General features: G+C 40.5%; 1 protein-coding gene across 1 annotated transcript; it reads right to left on the bottom strand.

Moving 5' to 3' along the window:
- Window positions 1-15530: 15530 nt before the first annotated feature.
- On the bottom strand, window positions 15531-16139 carry LOC146573217 (uncharacterized). The gene has a single exon (XM_085278734.1). It carries the CDS (start codon window positions 16137-16139, stop codon window positions 15531-15533), a length of 609 nt encoding a protein of 202 aa, XP_085134860.1.
- Window positions 16140-17049: the final 910 nt, after the last annotated feature.

Genomic DNA, 17049 nt, shown 5'->3' with positions numbered 1-17049 from the left:
TATGAAATATGCAATAATTATTCTATTAAACATTGCTATATTCAATAATGAGATGGGAAAATTCTGAGCATGCAAGCCTCCAAAGAAAAGTAATGATATCGCTTGGGACAGGCACACGCTAAATACTGTGAGCTGTCTGGAGACAGAGAACCTTGAACAAAGTATGTGTGAATGACTGTGTGTGTTTGTATGTGTGTGTGTGTGTGAGAGTGAGAGAGAAAGGGATCCAGAGAATATGTGTTGGAATGTGACTAAAAGCCAGATCCTTTCTATATGTGTGCACACAAGCATGTGAATACTTATGCATGTAGGTTTTTCTTTCATTTAGGGTAATTAAAAGCTAATATGCAGCAAAATCAGCTTTGCGCTTTCTTCACAATTAGTAGTCATCTATGAAAAAAGCACACGCACTTCCATTTTCTTAAGCTGTTACTTAATTATGATAGATTTTCCTCTCATTCTCCTTCGTTTACCCCTCACATTTTTCTGCTTTTCCATAATGAAAACATAACTAGCTGACTCATTTTTAATCGGCCATGTTATTATGGATTTTGATCAAAATACATTTTTCTTAGCTTACTACAGCTTGATTTAAGACTGTTTTCTTTTTCTTCTTTATCATTATCGGTTTAACTTATTAGGGCTCATTGAATTGTGCGTGGAGTCACATAGAGGAAAAAATGTTGCAAAATGGAAAAAAAAATTTTCCCTCTGCATGGGAAAGTTAGAGTATGTTATCTACAAATTAAATGTTCTGGCCATTGAGGAATAAAGCTTAGATTATGCACTTTTTTCAAAGTGATGCATTAGCTATTAAATATAATGCAAGGCATTCCTGAGAGTGTCATTAAAGCTTAAAAATTTACATTTATGTTTTAAAAAATACCAAAGGTGAAAAATACTTGTGCGGTTTATATAATACATAGCAACATTCAAATGTTACACTTGATAAGAATGTCAGGGTCTCCTTGTCCTGTGTCTATCATATGCTCTCTATTCTAATGTCTAATGTAAAGATGATTCACACAAAGTAAAGCTCCTCTCTAGTGGTTCTTTGTGGGCTAAAGGTGATTTACACAACAAAAACAAACTTGAAGTCTCCTCAGTAGTTCGTCTCTGTATTTAAAAGTCCGGTACCACTTTACAATAAGACTCCCCATATAGATGGCTAATAAATAGTTTATAGCTATGTTATTAACTAATCTGTAAATGCTTTATATTTATTTATTAATTTATATATTTCCACCCTGATTTACGAATAAATTCTTTACAAATCCTACCATGTGAATTCATGGATTTTTTTTTCACATTCTGTCTCTCACAGTTGAAGTGTACCTCTGGTGCAAATTACTGACCTCTGTCATCATTTTAAGTGGGGGAACTTGCACAATCGGTGGCTGACTAAATACTTTTTTGCCCCACTGTATTTTGTGTACATCCTTGAACAAACGTTCCAGTTGTCCATCAGGGTGTCAGGAACCAAGCCAAGATGACCATTCAAGAACATGAGGTGTTCCTCCAGTAACTTCTCAGTACGATTTCCTCTGTCTACAGACATGTCCTTTGATGGTCATCCAAGCTCTTTCGATATGTTGTGTATGACTGCCAGATTGAGGATCTACAAACCACCTGCTGTGATTTACAGTGTAGGCATTCTTGTAGGCTCTCCACTCATCACTGATAATGGCACTACCTGACTTAACATGCTGTCTGGTCAGAGGAACAAGGTGGCACCTTGATCGTTTTTCAACAAGTTTTAACATGAACCTTCTTCGCCTTTTCTCTTTAATTCCCATCAGTCCAAATACCCATTTCTTCCTTTTCCATGCATTTCCAAATCGTCCATGTGCATACTGAAAACCAAAAAAAATAAAATTACACAGAATATTTAGAAAGAAACATTCAAAAATGTGTTTGCTTTTTAAAATTTTAGTCATATTCCTGTTATTAAAGTAAATTGGATTTTAACTTCACTACCTAACAGTATGGCCAAGATGTTGGTTGAATACCTGTTTTCTGGTGTTTTTGTTGAAATATTTTATTTTTATTCATAACAATCGTGAGCAAGCAATGACCCGCCTTTCTCATTGCTGCGCACAAGCGTAAACCAAGGATGAAAGACCAGTTCATTCATCGACAACAATCATGCAGAACCAGATTCATGTGGGTTTCATTCTTGGGAAAGCTAGATTTGCACCACCAACTGAACCTACCATACCCAGACTGGAGCTGTGTGCAGCAGTGCTAGCCGTAGAAATTGCTGAGTTTATCGTTCAAGAGATCAATATCCAAATTGATGCGGTTACCTTCTACTGTGACAGTAAAGTGGTGCTGGGCTACATTCATAATCAGTCCAAACGTTTCTATGTGTATGTCCACAACAGGGTCCAGAGAATCTGCCAGTCCACACAACCGAATCAGTGGAGGTATGTACCTACAGAGCATAACCCAGCTGACCATGCTTCTAGGTCTGTTCAAGCCTCACAGCTCACCAGAAAAAACTGGTTCACGGGCCCAGACGCAGATGTTGAGGTACGACCACAAGTTACAACCTGTGTTATAAGTCAAAAGGACAAGTTGCTGGGTTGTGAGAGTTTCACAAAATTCTCTTCCTGGAAGTCTATACAGAGAGGAGTTGCAACACTTATCCATGTGATTTGTTCTTTTACGGCAACCAGCCGAGGGACCAACAGATGTAATGGTTGGCATTGTTGCCGTAAACCTCTCACAGCTGACGAGTTGTCCAAGGCAACTACAGTGATTCTTCTTGCTGTGCAACAAGCTTCTTTCCTTGAAGAGTAAAGTGCTCCCTCCAAGGGACCTGGTGTTTCCAAGAGAAGCTCTCGAACGAAACTCAACCATAGATGCAGATGGTCTGCTAAAGGTTGGAGGCCGGTTGGAGGCAGGTTGACGTTAGCTGACTTAAGCGACAAAGAAAGGCATCCAGTCATTCTTCCAAGGAAACACCATGTATCCACGTTGCTCATCAAACACTATCATGAGCAGGTCGCGCATCTAGGTCGTACCATCACAGAAGGTGCAATTCGAGCTGCTGGCATATGGCTAGTTGGCGGCAAGCGATGCATGAGTACTGTTCTTCATGGATGTGTCACCTGTCGAAAGCTTCGTGGGAAAAGAGAGAAACAAATGATGTCAGACCTGCCGCAGGAGAGACTAAGAACTTCACCACCCTTTACCTACACTGGTGTGGACATTTTCGCTGTGATAGCCAGGCGCACAAGAGGAGGCATTGCTCAGAGTAAGCGTTGGGCCATTTTCTTCACTTGCATGAGCACACGTGCAGTCCACATAGCAGTGATAGAGTCTTTAGAGACCTCTTTGTTCATCAACTCCTTGAGAAGATTCTTTGCAATCCGAGGTCCTTCTGAACACTTATACTCAGACTTTGGAACCAATTTCGTTGGTGCTTGCAAAAAATTGTGTCGAAGTCAGAAGTTCAGAGATACACCAACAATCATGGATGTACATGGCATTTCAATCCGTTTCACTCCTTGCACATGGGTGGTGCGTGGGAGCGCATGATAGGAGTTGCAAGGAGAATCCTAGACTCAATGCTGATGCGTACTCCCTCCTCCAGTTTGACCCACGAAGTCCTGTGCATCCTGATGGCGGAGGTGACGGCCATCATCAACTCCAGACCGTTTGTCTCTGTCTCCGCTTGTCTCTGTCTCTTCAGATCCAGACATCCCTCAGATACTTACCCCAGCAATTCTTCTCACTCAGAAATAGAGTGTTCCACCTCTTCCAGGGACATTCACTGAGAAGGACCTGTATAAGCAACAGTGGTGGCAAGTGCAAAGATTGGCCGACCAATTCTGGAATGAAAACATGAATACTTGCAGACACTTCAACTTCGTCGTAAATGGCAAGAGTCCAGCCCAAACATTGAAAGAGGTGACGTTGTCTTGATGAAAGATGATAGTACATGCTGGAATGATTGGCCCATGGCTCTTGTAACAAACACTTTCCCCGGCAGTGATGGAAAGGTCCGTAAGATCGAGATCCAGGTCGTCAAAGACAGAGTGGCCAAAATGTTCTTCAGGCCTATAACGGAGGTTGTTATGGTTTCAAAAAAACAGGACTGAAAAGGTTATGTTGTGGTTTGAATATTGATATATGGCATCTTAACAAATACCAGACGGGGAGTGTTCCGCTCTTAATTTTATTGCAATATAGGCGCTCTTTGTAGTGAGCTAATTTTATTTTTGAAATCTTGAAATTTTTGTTTTATTTTGAAAATTAGTTTCAGGAAGTGACAGGAAGTCAGCCATGTTTGTTTAGTTCCTAGCGGGTCACATGTGGGGAAGGTTTATCCACCGACATTTGCGTTTTGTTTGTGCCATCAAGACCACTGTCTGTAAGTTTTCATTTGTATTGAATTGTAGGATTGTATTTTATATATATTTTGTGGAAATATTTCCTGTAGATAAATACTTTAGTAGCTGTGTGCTAACACTAATGGATGTGTATTGGAATCTATGTTTGTCGTGCTAATGATGCTAAGTTAATTGTAGCTATGTCATTTGTATTTCAGTTTTACTCCATGAGGAAATACATACTAATTAAAAGGAGTTGGACGCTACATCCTGACTTCGCAAGTTATTTCAAGTGGAGTTACGCTACTGCTGAATTGTGTAGCATACACACACAAGGAGAGCAGGATAGTGGTCCCCAATGTTTACCAGGAGCTACTGTCCAACAGGCCAATTGGAGAGACAGTACTAGCTTTTGCTAAGCGATGTGAGGCTGCAATTCAAGGCAGCGATGAAGTAAAAAACTGAAAGTATGAAGGCCGCTGGTACTTTGCTTCCAATTCGAAGAGGGAAATCTGTCTGAAATCCTAATTAGTTCTAAGTCATTTTGTTTGTTTTGAGTATATTGAATTGAGCAAAAACAACCATTTTTCAAAGATCTGTTCATTTATGTGTTCAGTTTCCACACAAGTAATAGATTTACCTGTTAGTTTATTTTATTGTTTTTTTTTAATATTTTGATTTGTATAAATGTGTGTAGAGTAAATAATACAGCGTGCAGTTTCAGTTGAGGTATAATAATTTATTATATTATAATTATTATAATTTTCCTTTGTTTTATGCCAGTGGTGAATTTAGGGATGGGATTTGTTTCCTTAATATAGTTTTAGCTATCTTTATATATATAGACAGTATATATAAGTGTATATAAGTTTAGCAATGCTAAATAACTGTTGGTGCTTTATACTTTTTATAGTAAAGCCCAGTAATACTTACACATGTTTGTTGGTCATAAATAAATGTTCACATGTTTTAAACTTTACAACGAGGCTCTTTTTTGTCATTTATAAATGTTTAGTAGTCATTAATAAATGGTGTTATGCTTTACACTTTACAATAAGGCGCCCATCTGGCATTTATAAATGTTTATTATTCATTAATAAATGGTTTTATACTTTACACTTTACAACAAAGCTCCGATTGATAGTTGTGGATATTTATAATGCATTTATGAAGTCCAATTTTGTATGCTAAAAAATATGTTTACAAGTGCTGATTGTGCTTACAAGATAGTAACTTAGTCTGAAATGTTTAATATAGCAACTCTACATGAAATATATACGTGAACACATTTGGCTCACTATTTGGCAAGAAACCAGCCATGGGTACTTTCTCTTTTTTTTCTGGCTGTGTTCATCATTGCATGTTTAGGTCATTATTTTTGTATTTGCTGTGGTTCCACTGAGTTCAAGATGAGTTATTATGAAGACTACATACACACACAAACACGGTCAAAAAACAAAGAAAAGTACAACATACAACTATCACAAATCAATGCCAGCTCAGCCACTGATCTAGAGAATGCAGGAAAGAGAGAGATGATAGAGTGGCATGCTTTCGCTGAATATGTATATTGCTTGTGAGGAAACTCATCTTAGTGGCAGCCAGCCACACACTGATACAAGTACACTTGTGCTTGACAATTTCCAGGTGAGCTCACTACTTTAGATTGATGGCGTAGACAGAGCAGCATATGTTTCCTCATCTCTCTATATATATACTGTCCATTTTAGTCTCTCATTGTCTGTCTTTTAGTTTGGTCTATTTGGATCAATCATCAATCTCTTGCTCTTTTTCCATTGCTCTTCCCTTCCTGTTCACTTGTCTTACCTCCCATTGCACACCCTGCTCCCTTTCAATATATTACAGACAATCTCCATTCCACATGAATCCACTTAGCACAATGGAGACTAAACAAATGTGTGTGTCAAACCCAGATGCCGTGATCTCAATGCCGTATAAAGGGACCAATGGAGAAGTGACAGACACTTGCGTAAAAAGGAGAGGGTAAGAAAGAAAGAGGCCAACAAAAAAGCTCATTGGGTTGGATATTTGTGTCTATATAATGTTGGATAAAAGAATGACTGAGAGAATACAACAAAACACAGAATGGCAATTTTTATGCATATATAAAAAAAAACAAAGACTTGTGTGCTGAAAAGATTAGCACACAAGTCTTTGTGTGCTAATCAGCATGTAGTGAGGTACCTTTATACCAAACAGAAAGACCTCAACAAGGAGCACATTTAGAAGAACACTGAGTACTCCGCAGATTAATTGGTGATTTAAAATTGTCAATCTCACGATGGGGCACCAGTACAATTCAATTCAGGTTTGCTTATATATGCCAAATCACAAGAACAGTTACCTCCAGGTGCTTTGTAATGTAAGGTAAAGACACTAAATATAAAGACAAACTGCTCATAATAAAGCAATTTGCAGTGGTGGAATGGAAGAAGATCAGTTATTTTTGTTCTTGTTAAAAATCCTTTTAACAGATAGGAACAGGGAGGAGCGGCCATCTGCCGCAACTGTATCCTGGTGGGGGGGGGGGGGCACAGGGCAAAAAACAGATTAACAGAGAGTCAAGTCAAGACAAAAATGACATGCTGCGGCATGCTATATAAACATGTGGGGAGTGAGTGGAAGAAGTGCAAGGCATAGTCTCACAGCAGTCTTATATAATATTAATGGATTGGATTTATATAGCGCTTATCAAGGCACTCAAAGCGCTTTACAATGCCACTATTCACTCACTCTCACATTCACACACTGGTGGAGGCAAGCTACAGTTGTAGCCACAGCTGCCCTGGGGCAGAGTGACAGAAGCGAGGCTGCCATATCGCGCCATCGGCCCCTCTGGCCAACACCAGTAGGCGGTAGGGTAAAATGTCTTGCCCAAGGACACAACAACCAGGACAGAGAGCCCGGGGATCGAACCGGCGACCTTCCTATATCAGCATAACTAAGGGATGGTTCCTTGGTCACTTGATCCAGCACTAACTGTAAGCTTTATCTAACAGGAAAGTTTTGAGACTAATCTTAAAACTGCTTCTAGAAACTTTAGAAACTTTAGAAACAACGAGTATGCCTGCAGTCTGACGGAAATGTGCTCTGTTAGGATAATATGGTACTATGAGGTCTTTAAGATATGATGGGGCCTGATCATTCAAGACTTTGAATGTGAGGAGAATGAGTTTAAATTCATTTCCGCATTTAACAGGGTGAACAGAAGCTATTACATATCTCAATTTCTTGTTCATGTTAGTAGTCTTGCTGCAGTCTTGCTGCAGTGTTTTTCTAATTGTATTGTAATTTTACTATGAAAATATTTGGTACATTGTTTTAATTTGTCTTGATGCCAAGAAGTTAGGGGTTGTATACTCCAGCTGCCATGTGAGAGTTTTGCTCCAGTGGACAACTGGGAAGAATAAAGTTGTCAAAAGTTCTGTTTGACAGTATAATGTACTTAATGATACAGCTGTGGGACTGCTAATAGCTGCTTCTTTTTTTGTTTGTTTGCTTGTTTAAATTTTATTTGAAAATAAATTCAAAATGTCATCTCTATCAAAAATTAATGGAATACCCTGTCAGGCTGTGTCACAGTATATAATGCAGAGAGAAAAGCCGACTCTTATTTCCTTCACTGTCTAGTAAAGACAGATTCAGCACTTCTCAAATTTTTGTTGAACACAGCTTGATACTTGCACAGGGGAATCACAGACAGGTAAGTTTCTGGATCTGACACTGGGGTTCACTGAGAGAGAGGAAAAGACAGTTAGTCAAGGAGAAATGGAGGAAAGTGATCTGAACACTGTTTAGGTGGTTGAGAAGAGTGAATAAACTGGCTTACATGTGTTAGTAGATGAAGCATCTTGGGAACGAGGGCAAAGATGGAGAGTGCTGGAAGTTGTAGGGGGTCAATCAGGTAGGTGGTGAAAATGGGGAATGTTTCAGCGGAGGTTTCCAAAGAGTCCAAGGATCCAGGCAAACAGGGAAAACTAAAATTTAAAAGACTGTAAAGTCATGGGGAAAAGGTTCACAGAGTTCACAGAAGAGCCTGATTACCACACTAGATATGCAGATAATTTGATAGAGACTGAATGCAGGATCTGGGGTGATAAACAGTAAGTAGTTACAGGGACATAGGGGTGGAGGATAGTGCCTCCATCAAAAGATAGGTTATGCCTCCACAACATAGCCTAGGCATCAGGAAGACATCCAAAAAATACAAAATAAAAAAACAAACCAATGCCTACCATGACAGAGCTGAAAAGGAATGTGGGGTTGTTCCTGTCTTCCTCTATCAGTGATGAATAGTAAGATGTCCTAGCTTTATAGAAATCATTTTTATAGTGCAACAAATAATTTTTCCATCTCAAATGGTGATCTTCTCCAAGAGTGCAATGCAATTTCCTCTCCTACTTATAAGTCATCTGTTTTAAGGTGTGTGTATATGAGTATGTGAGGTATACCAGGGAGTCAAATTTCTCTGATTCATTAGTTTCTGTTTCAGAGTGGCCACAGTGTCCAGCATTGCACGTACTGAGTATGAAACACTATTAACAAGATCAAGTTCTGTGGGCGCAAAGTTCAGGCTGCTGCTCAGCATTGTGTTGGCACATGGGATTGAAGGACATAACAAAGAATGAAGCACTTCTTTAAATTTCATCACAGTGCATTAAGAACCACATCTAGTGTACTGAAACAGTTTTTCAAGTGCTTTATACTCTATTAATGTATGTGAAATTAAATGTTATCAAGAAATGATCTGATAAAAAGTAATTTTTTCAGGGAAAAATACGGTTAAATGTTCAGTTTATTTGCCATATGCCAAATATCAGGACGAGATCAAGATTGTGGATAAAATGTCTAAGAAATCAGATAGAAACTCTGAAAAAGAGCCAGGCGGCAAGTAGTTAACAAACCGCAAAACTGATTGTTGCGCTTTCCAGCTAGGGTGCACAAGGCTAAGAGTAAGGCTTTCAAATGAATTATAACTCTGTGTAGATCTTTGGTTTATTACTAAGCTATAGCAAAACATTGTTTGTATGGTCAAAGGAGCTTGCAAAGAAAAGCGTCTGGACTTCTTTAAGTTGCTTGAAGATGTTTCATCTCATCCGAGAGCAATGACCTGGATGACTGAGAACCTTCACAGACATTGTTTGTATGCTTCCTCCTTAGCCTGTGCTACAAGGATTCTGAAAGTATGACTCTGGAGTATTAACTCATTTAAACTAAGATTTTCTTAGCTTCCTGTGAGGCAAAATAATTGAATACAGGGTTTATTAACAAAGAATCATCCAATTTCACAGTTAATTAATTAATAAGAAAGAGGGGATTCTGGACTTTCACGTGGTTGTCTGTTGAATCGACTTATGCTGTTCATTTAAAAGGGGACACATTAAGCACTTGAGAACATTGTAAGTTGTAAAACTTTATATTCACGTATATATTTTAAAATTTATTGCAAACTTCTACATCTATTACATAAAAAATATAGCTTATATATTCTTTCTTATATATTTATATTCTGATATACCCTGTATTTTGATCAAATATTAAATCATTAACAGAGGGCCTTAGAAGAGAGTTACCTGATGGGCCAAATGTAATTGTTTTGCTTTTAGTGAAATTAAAACTGTTCTATTGCTTTTGTTTGCTTTTGTAAGTTCTTTGATAATTTCATGATTTCTCATGAAAACTTCTTTTTGTTTATCTTTAGGTGGTCTGCGACATAATCTCTGGGAGTTTGGGATTTTACGGGTTACAACAGCCATTCTGTTCAAATAAGAAAGGTCTCTATTACAATGAACAATGCTTTTGCTGTCTGTCATTACAGATGATAGAATCTCCTCCACCATTAAGAAGCAGGACGGAGTGAGAACCAAGGCAGAACTGATTGTTGTCTCATGGGATAGCATGGCTGTGGATGGCACGGAAAGGCCTAGCCTCTGAAGTTTCTTTGTGGAAGTAGGATGACAGTCGATGGGGATGCAGATTTCCTTGGGGACCCTGGTCCACTTGAGTTCCCTGCAGTACTCTCTGAGTGGAGAAAAGTCCTATTCATTCAGTGTACTACATTTGTACTACATTTGTACTACATTTGTTGACCAGCTGGATGTCGCAGCACAGGATGGAATTTTGAAGTTTTCTAGATCTTGTTCTTTCGTCCTGTGGTAAATGATTTTGGCAATCTTTTTTTTCCCATATATGAAAAAGGGGTTAGTGCTTTCAGCAGTCAATTCCTTGCAGTGTGTTCTACTACAACAACCATGGTCACATTCTACCAACTGCACAAATACTAAACAGATTGAAAATGTGAATAAGAATCACCTTTATTGACCAATTATGTGTACAAATACAATAGATTAGCTTTGCTCTCATAAAACAGGCACATAGCAGAATAGGCACAATACTGTCACAATACTGTCTATAGTAATAACACAGAGAATAACAACATATATATGTAACTTATTTCTAACAAAAATTTTGTTTTGTTTTTTAATCTCCTGGGTGGGTGTTATGGGTCTCTCTCTCTCTCTCTGTGTGTGTGTGTGTGTGTGTGTGTGTGTGTGTGTGTGTGTGTGTGTGTGCAGACATTCACTGTTTGATGACAAAGACATTTGCCTGTGGCCACTGTTGGGTCACTGTCTGGTTGCTGATAAGTTTATTAAAGTCATTACTTATAATATGACCAAATTGCTCTGTCTGTTTCTATTTAATAGTATGCTGTAATCTGTGTGAGTCCGCAAAGGTTTGCGTTCGCTAATTTAATTTTTTTAAGTGTTTTATCTCGAGCATACAAGGCTGATGCTAGCATGCTAAGTTAGCCTGGTCACTAGCCTGGTAGGGTAAAAGAAATCTATGCCATACTTTGCTAATGTCATACATTCTGCCCTTTTATAAGGGAAGCCAGCCCTAGCAGACACACAACACACACAACTCATTGTTCTCTGTATTCTTGTATTACAACTGGTTGATACTGATACTGAACAGCCACAGATCAAGTACTGTCTCTTGTCTCATCATGTATATAACATGAATGCAGCACTATGGATGATACCTACTACAACCAGCTGATCTACACTATGGCAGCAGTGATCAGTGAGATGCTTGGCCACAAGGACACAAGGAGCAGTACCCTCCATGGTAAAGGAGAATAGGTTAAGGTACAATGAAGAAGGTGAATAAGAAATACAGCAAGCTGTTAATACCTGAGGCCTTGGAAATTGCCAGCTGTATATTGTGTTGGTTAGCCATCACCATTTTGTCCATCTGTATCTGGAAGTCCCACAGGATATTACGTCAGTCATTCTCGACCGCCCTAGGGGGTGTCTCCCATTTTAACTTCGCGTCTTCCAGGACATACTTGGTGTACACTATGTTGCCCACTTGATTATGGCATTCCATGTATGCCAAGCCTGCTAGCATCTTGCACCTTGCTGTTATGTGCTAGATTGTCTCAGGGGCATCATGGCACGGCCTGCACCTGGGGTCTTGCCTGGTGTGATAGACACCAGCCTCTATGGACCCTGTGCTTAGCGCTCATTCCTGTGCTGCCATGATTAGTGCCTGTGTGCTGTCTTTCAGTCCAGCTTTGTCCAACCACTGGTAGGATTTCTGGATGCCAGAAACTTCCTCTATCTGCCGGTGGTACATACCATGAAGGGGCCTGTCCCTCTGTGATGATTCCTCCTCTTCCTCCTCTTGGGTTTCTGCTGCCTGAGGTATTCACTGAGAATGCAGTCAGTTAGGGCCATCTTTCTGATGTATTTGTGGATGTTTGTTGTCTCATCCTGAACTGTGATACTGACAATCACCAGTCCTCAGCCTCCTTCCTTCCACTTAGCGTACAGCCTCAGGGTGCTGGACTTGGGGTGAAACCCTCCATGCATGGCCAGGAGCTTCCTGGGCTGGATGTCAGTGGCTTCTATCTATTGCTTTGGCCAGCTTATTATCCCAGCAGGGTACCTGATTACTTGCAGGGTGTAGGTGTTGATAGCCCAGATCTTGTTCTTACTGTTCAGCTGACTCCACAGCGTTTCCACAGCGCGACAAAGCTCCTCCAGGGGTTGTTCCAGCCACAGATTGAGAAGACTCTCAACAGTGTAAATGATGTCGTCTTGTAGCTCCTCAGAAGGATTGAAAACTGCTGGGTCCATGCTGGCTGTCAATTATTAAGGACCCAAAATGCAGGTGGCTTCTGAGGTGAGCGAGCTTTATTGCCACAGTGATGTACAACACAAAAGAAAGGGTGGCGAGAAACAGAACTGAAAACACTCTAAACTAGGAAAACTAAAACTTAAACAACAAAACCTGAACATGAACGAGGGTACCTTGCAGGGAGATCAACGCGGGGAGAATGTACAGGAAGACGGGGCAAAATACACAGAATGACCAAGGGGAATAACACAGACGAACCAGCAACGAGGACGAGAGTACACACACTATAAATACACACACCAGTAATCAGGGGATGGGAAACAGGAGGGAAACACACCTGGGAGACATAACAGCTGACGAGGCAGGGGAAACGTAAACAGAACACACTGACATCAGACAGAGACCTTCAAAGTAAAACAGGAAACACACCAACTGAACACAACACACACCAACTAAACACAGGCTGGGGGACACAGACATAGGAACATGAAACGTGAAATAGGAGAGTACAAAAACCCAAGATAAACAAAACCACAGAATAATAATAAACTTAACATAAACACAGAGTCACAGACTCCGGACCATGACAGATTGTAACACTGGTTACCAGTAAAAACAAATAAAATAAAGTAACGCACTCCTTTCAAGGATGCCCCATAGACCATCACTTTTCAAAATAATCTGTGCATGTTATTGAATATGGCTAATAAGTAATGCAAATAATATGAAAGTTACTTACATGTCAAAGATGGTGTTTGAGATCTTGAAGAATCTAAACGTGATAAGGAAATGAAAGAAAGTGCATGAGAAAAAAAATGCAAACATTTTTGTTTTTTCCCAAGATAATTCAATATAAAAGATTCTCTTACTAATGCACAAAATGAACAGTGTAATTAAAGGTTTGAAAGGCACTGCATGTGTTTATATGGTAAACTGACTAATTCAAGCAGCAGACACTAGCAGTGCAAAAATGTATCTAACTAGCTGACAGACTTTAAAGTCACAGGAAGATATATCAAAACGGTGACTTATGCCAGAACAAATGACTTGACAGATATAAATCCTAAATTTCCTTTAAGTAAAAAATTGGTGACATAGAAATAGTGGTTTTCAAATTTTCACATGGCTTTTTAATGTTTTATTAAATTATTAAGAAGCCAGATGACTTCAAAACATTTACAAATTACTATAAGACCATACCAGCCAGGTCTCCATGGCTCTACTCTGTCCGAACATACATTTGCAGGGTTAGGCAGTCGCCAGTCCCAGCCCGTTACAATGGTATGGTTTCTCTCGGAATAGCTGCGCCAGCAGCATGTAATGGCTACCACTACACTCACAAACTAGGAGTCTCCCCAACTACTAAAAAGTAGGGCAACACCCCGTAGTGGTGCTATACCACAATAATAAGGGGTGTTACAGCTGACACAGGGTCTTTAGCTGAAAACCTGTTTTTAAGTTTTTCAGTGTAGTCTAAGGAGCATGGAAACAAAACAACTGGACTTCTTCAAGTTTCTTAATGAGGTTTCACCTCTCATCTGAGAAATGTTTTTAGTTCTAAAACCAAATGTTGGAGAATCTTAGGTATCGAAGACCTAGTGGGGTTTAAATGTAATTCATATACCTTCGTCTCTCCACCATCTGGTTTTATAACTGAAAAAGTTTCTCGGATGAGTGGTAAAATTGTAAAAAAGTCCAGTTGCTGTCTTTCCAAACTCCTTAGACTACCATGACTTGGATGACTGAGAACCTAGACAAAGCTTTTCAGTGTAGCACCTCTTTGCTACTCTGATCTCTTTTGACAGTGTGTTTTTAGCCTGGTTATACAAATTCTGTCCCCACTTCAGTAGGCTTCCTCCTTAGCCCAATGAATCTGCCTAGATTTTTGCTGTAAACCAGAGTTTGTTATTGTATCTGTGGAAGGCTTATTTGGCATATGGATGACCTCACAAAAATTGGTGTAGGATGTCACAGTGGCACTGAGATCATTCTGGTTTGTAGCTGCAGCCTCAAAAACTACAGGCCTGCAGTCAAAGCAGGTGCCACTAAGAAGAAGTCAAAACCAGGAGCAAGGACATTGCAGAGTATATTTTTTTCAGTTTTATTTCTACAAAGTCTCATCCCAAAAGGTTGATTCTGTTCATCTGGATGTAGCGTTTTCATTGGGAGAAACGTTTCCTCACTTGTCCAAGTGACTTCTTCAGTCTCAGCTGACGGCAGGTTTCCCCAAACTTATAAACAGTACTTTTTGAACAATAACTGAAAGTAGCCCACTGAATGAACAATGAATGAATGAATGAATGAAACAGCTTTTATTTGTCACTAGCAGGTTGCCCTGCAGCGAGATGGAAACCCCCCCCCCCGACCTTACACACATAACACAGACATCACACGGGGTTACAAGTCGGAGATCGGTAGCATTACAGAAAAACACTGAAATGTACACAACAACGGGAAGGTACAAGAGGAAAAAAAGAGACCTCCACTCATGCTGTGCTTCCATGGTAGGGTAGGACAGCACGAGAACAGGAAACAAAAAAAACTCCTCTGCACAAAAGCACATAAATGTCCACAGCACAACATTATGGAAGACCTGACAAGCCACAGGGATGGGTAGGGGATGAGGAGTAACCCCAGGCAAACACAGCAGCCATCCTACGACGGCGCCGTCATCTATTCGACAGCACGGGCCGGGACCTGCCTCGTGTTCCCAGGGGGCAAGAAGCATCGAAGGCGTTGGAAGGGAGGGAGGATGAGTGAGTGCTAATCAGTGTAAGTGTATGTGTGTGCGTGTCCAAAGTTTAGCTGAGACAGTGTCCTTCGGCCTATCAGGCTAAGTAAACAGTCCTCCAGCCAATCCAGGTGTCCTTGCATGGGACGGGAAGAATAGCCGTAACACAGTCGTTATCAGGGAGTGATTGTTCGGCTCCAGCCTTGGGCCTGCAGCTGGCGCCGTTATGGGGGTCCGCAATCTAATTGTTGATTTTGTAAATTTCCATGCGAGCAGCCCAGGAGAATTTTCAGGCTGCCCTAACACTCCGACACTGGCCTCTCAATCTCCCGTTGAAGAGCTGCGAGCCTCCCCATGATGGTATCAAACTTCTGTTCCATGGTGTTATCATTCTTTTGATTCTGAGACCTCACAGCTGCAGTGATCCGTTCCGCGATGTCTTCCAACTGTCGCTCAAGGGTCCCATTTTGAGCAGGCCTCTCTCTGATGTATCCCCCCATACGCTCAATGTTGTTGCTTTGAGCCTTCACAGCCGATGCAAGCGTCTCCAAGGTGTTGACCATATTACGTTCGTTGTGAGAGGTCGCGCCTCGTCCCATCGCTTCGATTCCAGCGGGCAGCCTTGGGGGAGTTTGAACAGCCGGTTCCGCTCTCTTATTTCTCCGATAAACCAGGGCTAAGCCAACTCCGATCAGCAAAAACCCTGTTATCACGGTTCCGAATAGATAGATATCTTCAGCGTCCTCGATCGACAGTCCCGCCAGGCACACGACACTCCAGTTCTGCCACCCGTCCATCGTGTATCCGGCAGGGAAAGTCCCTCCAGGGCACTCAGACTCTCCCGAGCCCCGACTTCTCGTTGAGAAAATGGTGTCAATAGCATTCAGAGACCAGTTGATCAAATCCATAATTCTCTTTTAGGTTTTAGAGAACGACCGTGTGAGTCTATTCCAGGGAAAGTAATGTACACGAGACAAGACAAGGACATAGAGGCTAAGCAGGACAGATAAGGGTGAGGAGGAGAGGAGAAAAGTGCGACCGCCTTCGCTGAGAGCCAAGAGAAGAAAAAAACAAAACAAAAAAAAACAAAACAACAATGGGCTGTGAGTTCAGTTTCTTGATCATTAATATGCAAATTGTCATGACTATTGATCAACAACAACTGATCAAAGCCCATTGATTAAAGACTATTGATCATTGATCAAAGACCATTCATCAACGGCTATGAGTACCATTCAGAGAGTTTCAGAGATGGATTTTCCCTTTTCATGTAACTGTATGTGTACATCCTCATCATTGAAAGAGTGTCCACTGGCCTGTAGGTGTAAAGTCCTGCCCTGATGAGGTAGCTCTTCTGTGTTGTGCCATCCACTTTGCCAGAGGTTGTTTGGTTTCTCCGATGTATAAATCCTGGCAATCCTCCTGGCACTTAACAGCATACACTACTCCGTTTGTGTCGGGGGACCCGATCCTTGGGTGGACTAATTTTTGGTGCAGCGTGTTTTGGGGTTTAAAAGCCACAGAGCATTTAGAGAAAATGTGTCTCAACTGTTCCGATACTGACACATTCGGGATCACTAAGGATTTTCACTTAGGCAGCATTTTTTCTTCTCCCCTGGATCGGCTGGAGCTTTCTTTAGATGCCTTCCCATCTTTAATGTCACGGTTCTGGGTCCGTTGGACCCAGTATTTTGAGTTTATTATGTTTTGGTGGATTGTTTTCTTGTTCTCTTGTGGTTGTGGTGATTATTATTATTATTATTATTATTATTATTACTAGAGTTTCATGTTTCTGTTATCCATATTTTAGGATTTGTG

This window comes from Mchenga conophoros, linkage group LG6, assembly GCF_057382185.1.
Source record: "Mchenga conophoros isolate Kocher_MC1m ecotype Shallow Benthic linkage group LG6, M_conophoros_male_GT1.1, whole genome shotgun sequence".
In the NCBI taxonomy this organism is placed as follows: Eukaryota; Metazoa; Chordata; class Actinopteri; order Cichliformes; family Cichlidae; genus Mchenga; species Mchenga conophoros.
Note: the sequence above shows the minus strand (reverse complement) of the source record. Positions and strands in the feature narration are given on the sequence as shown.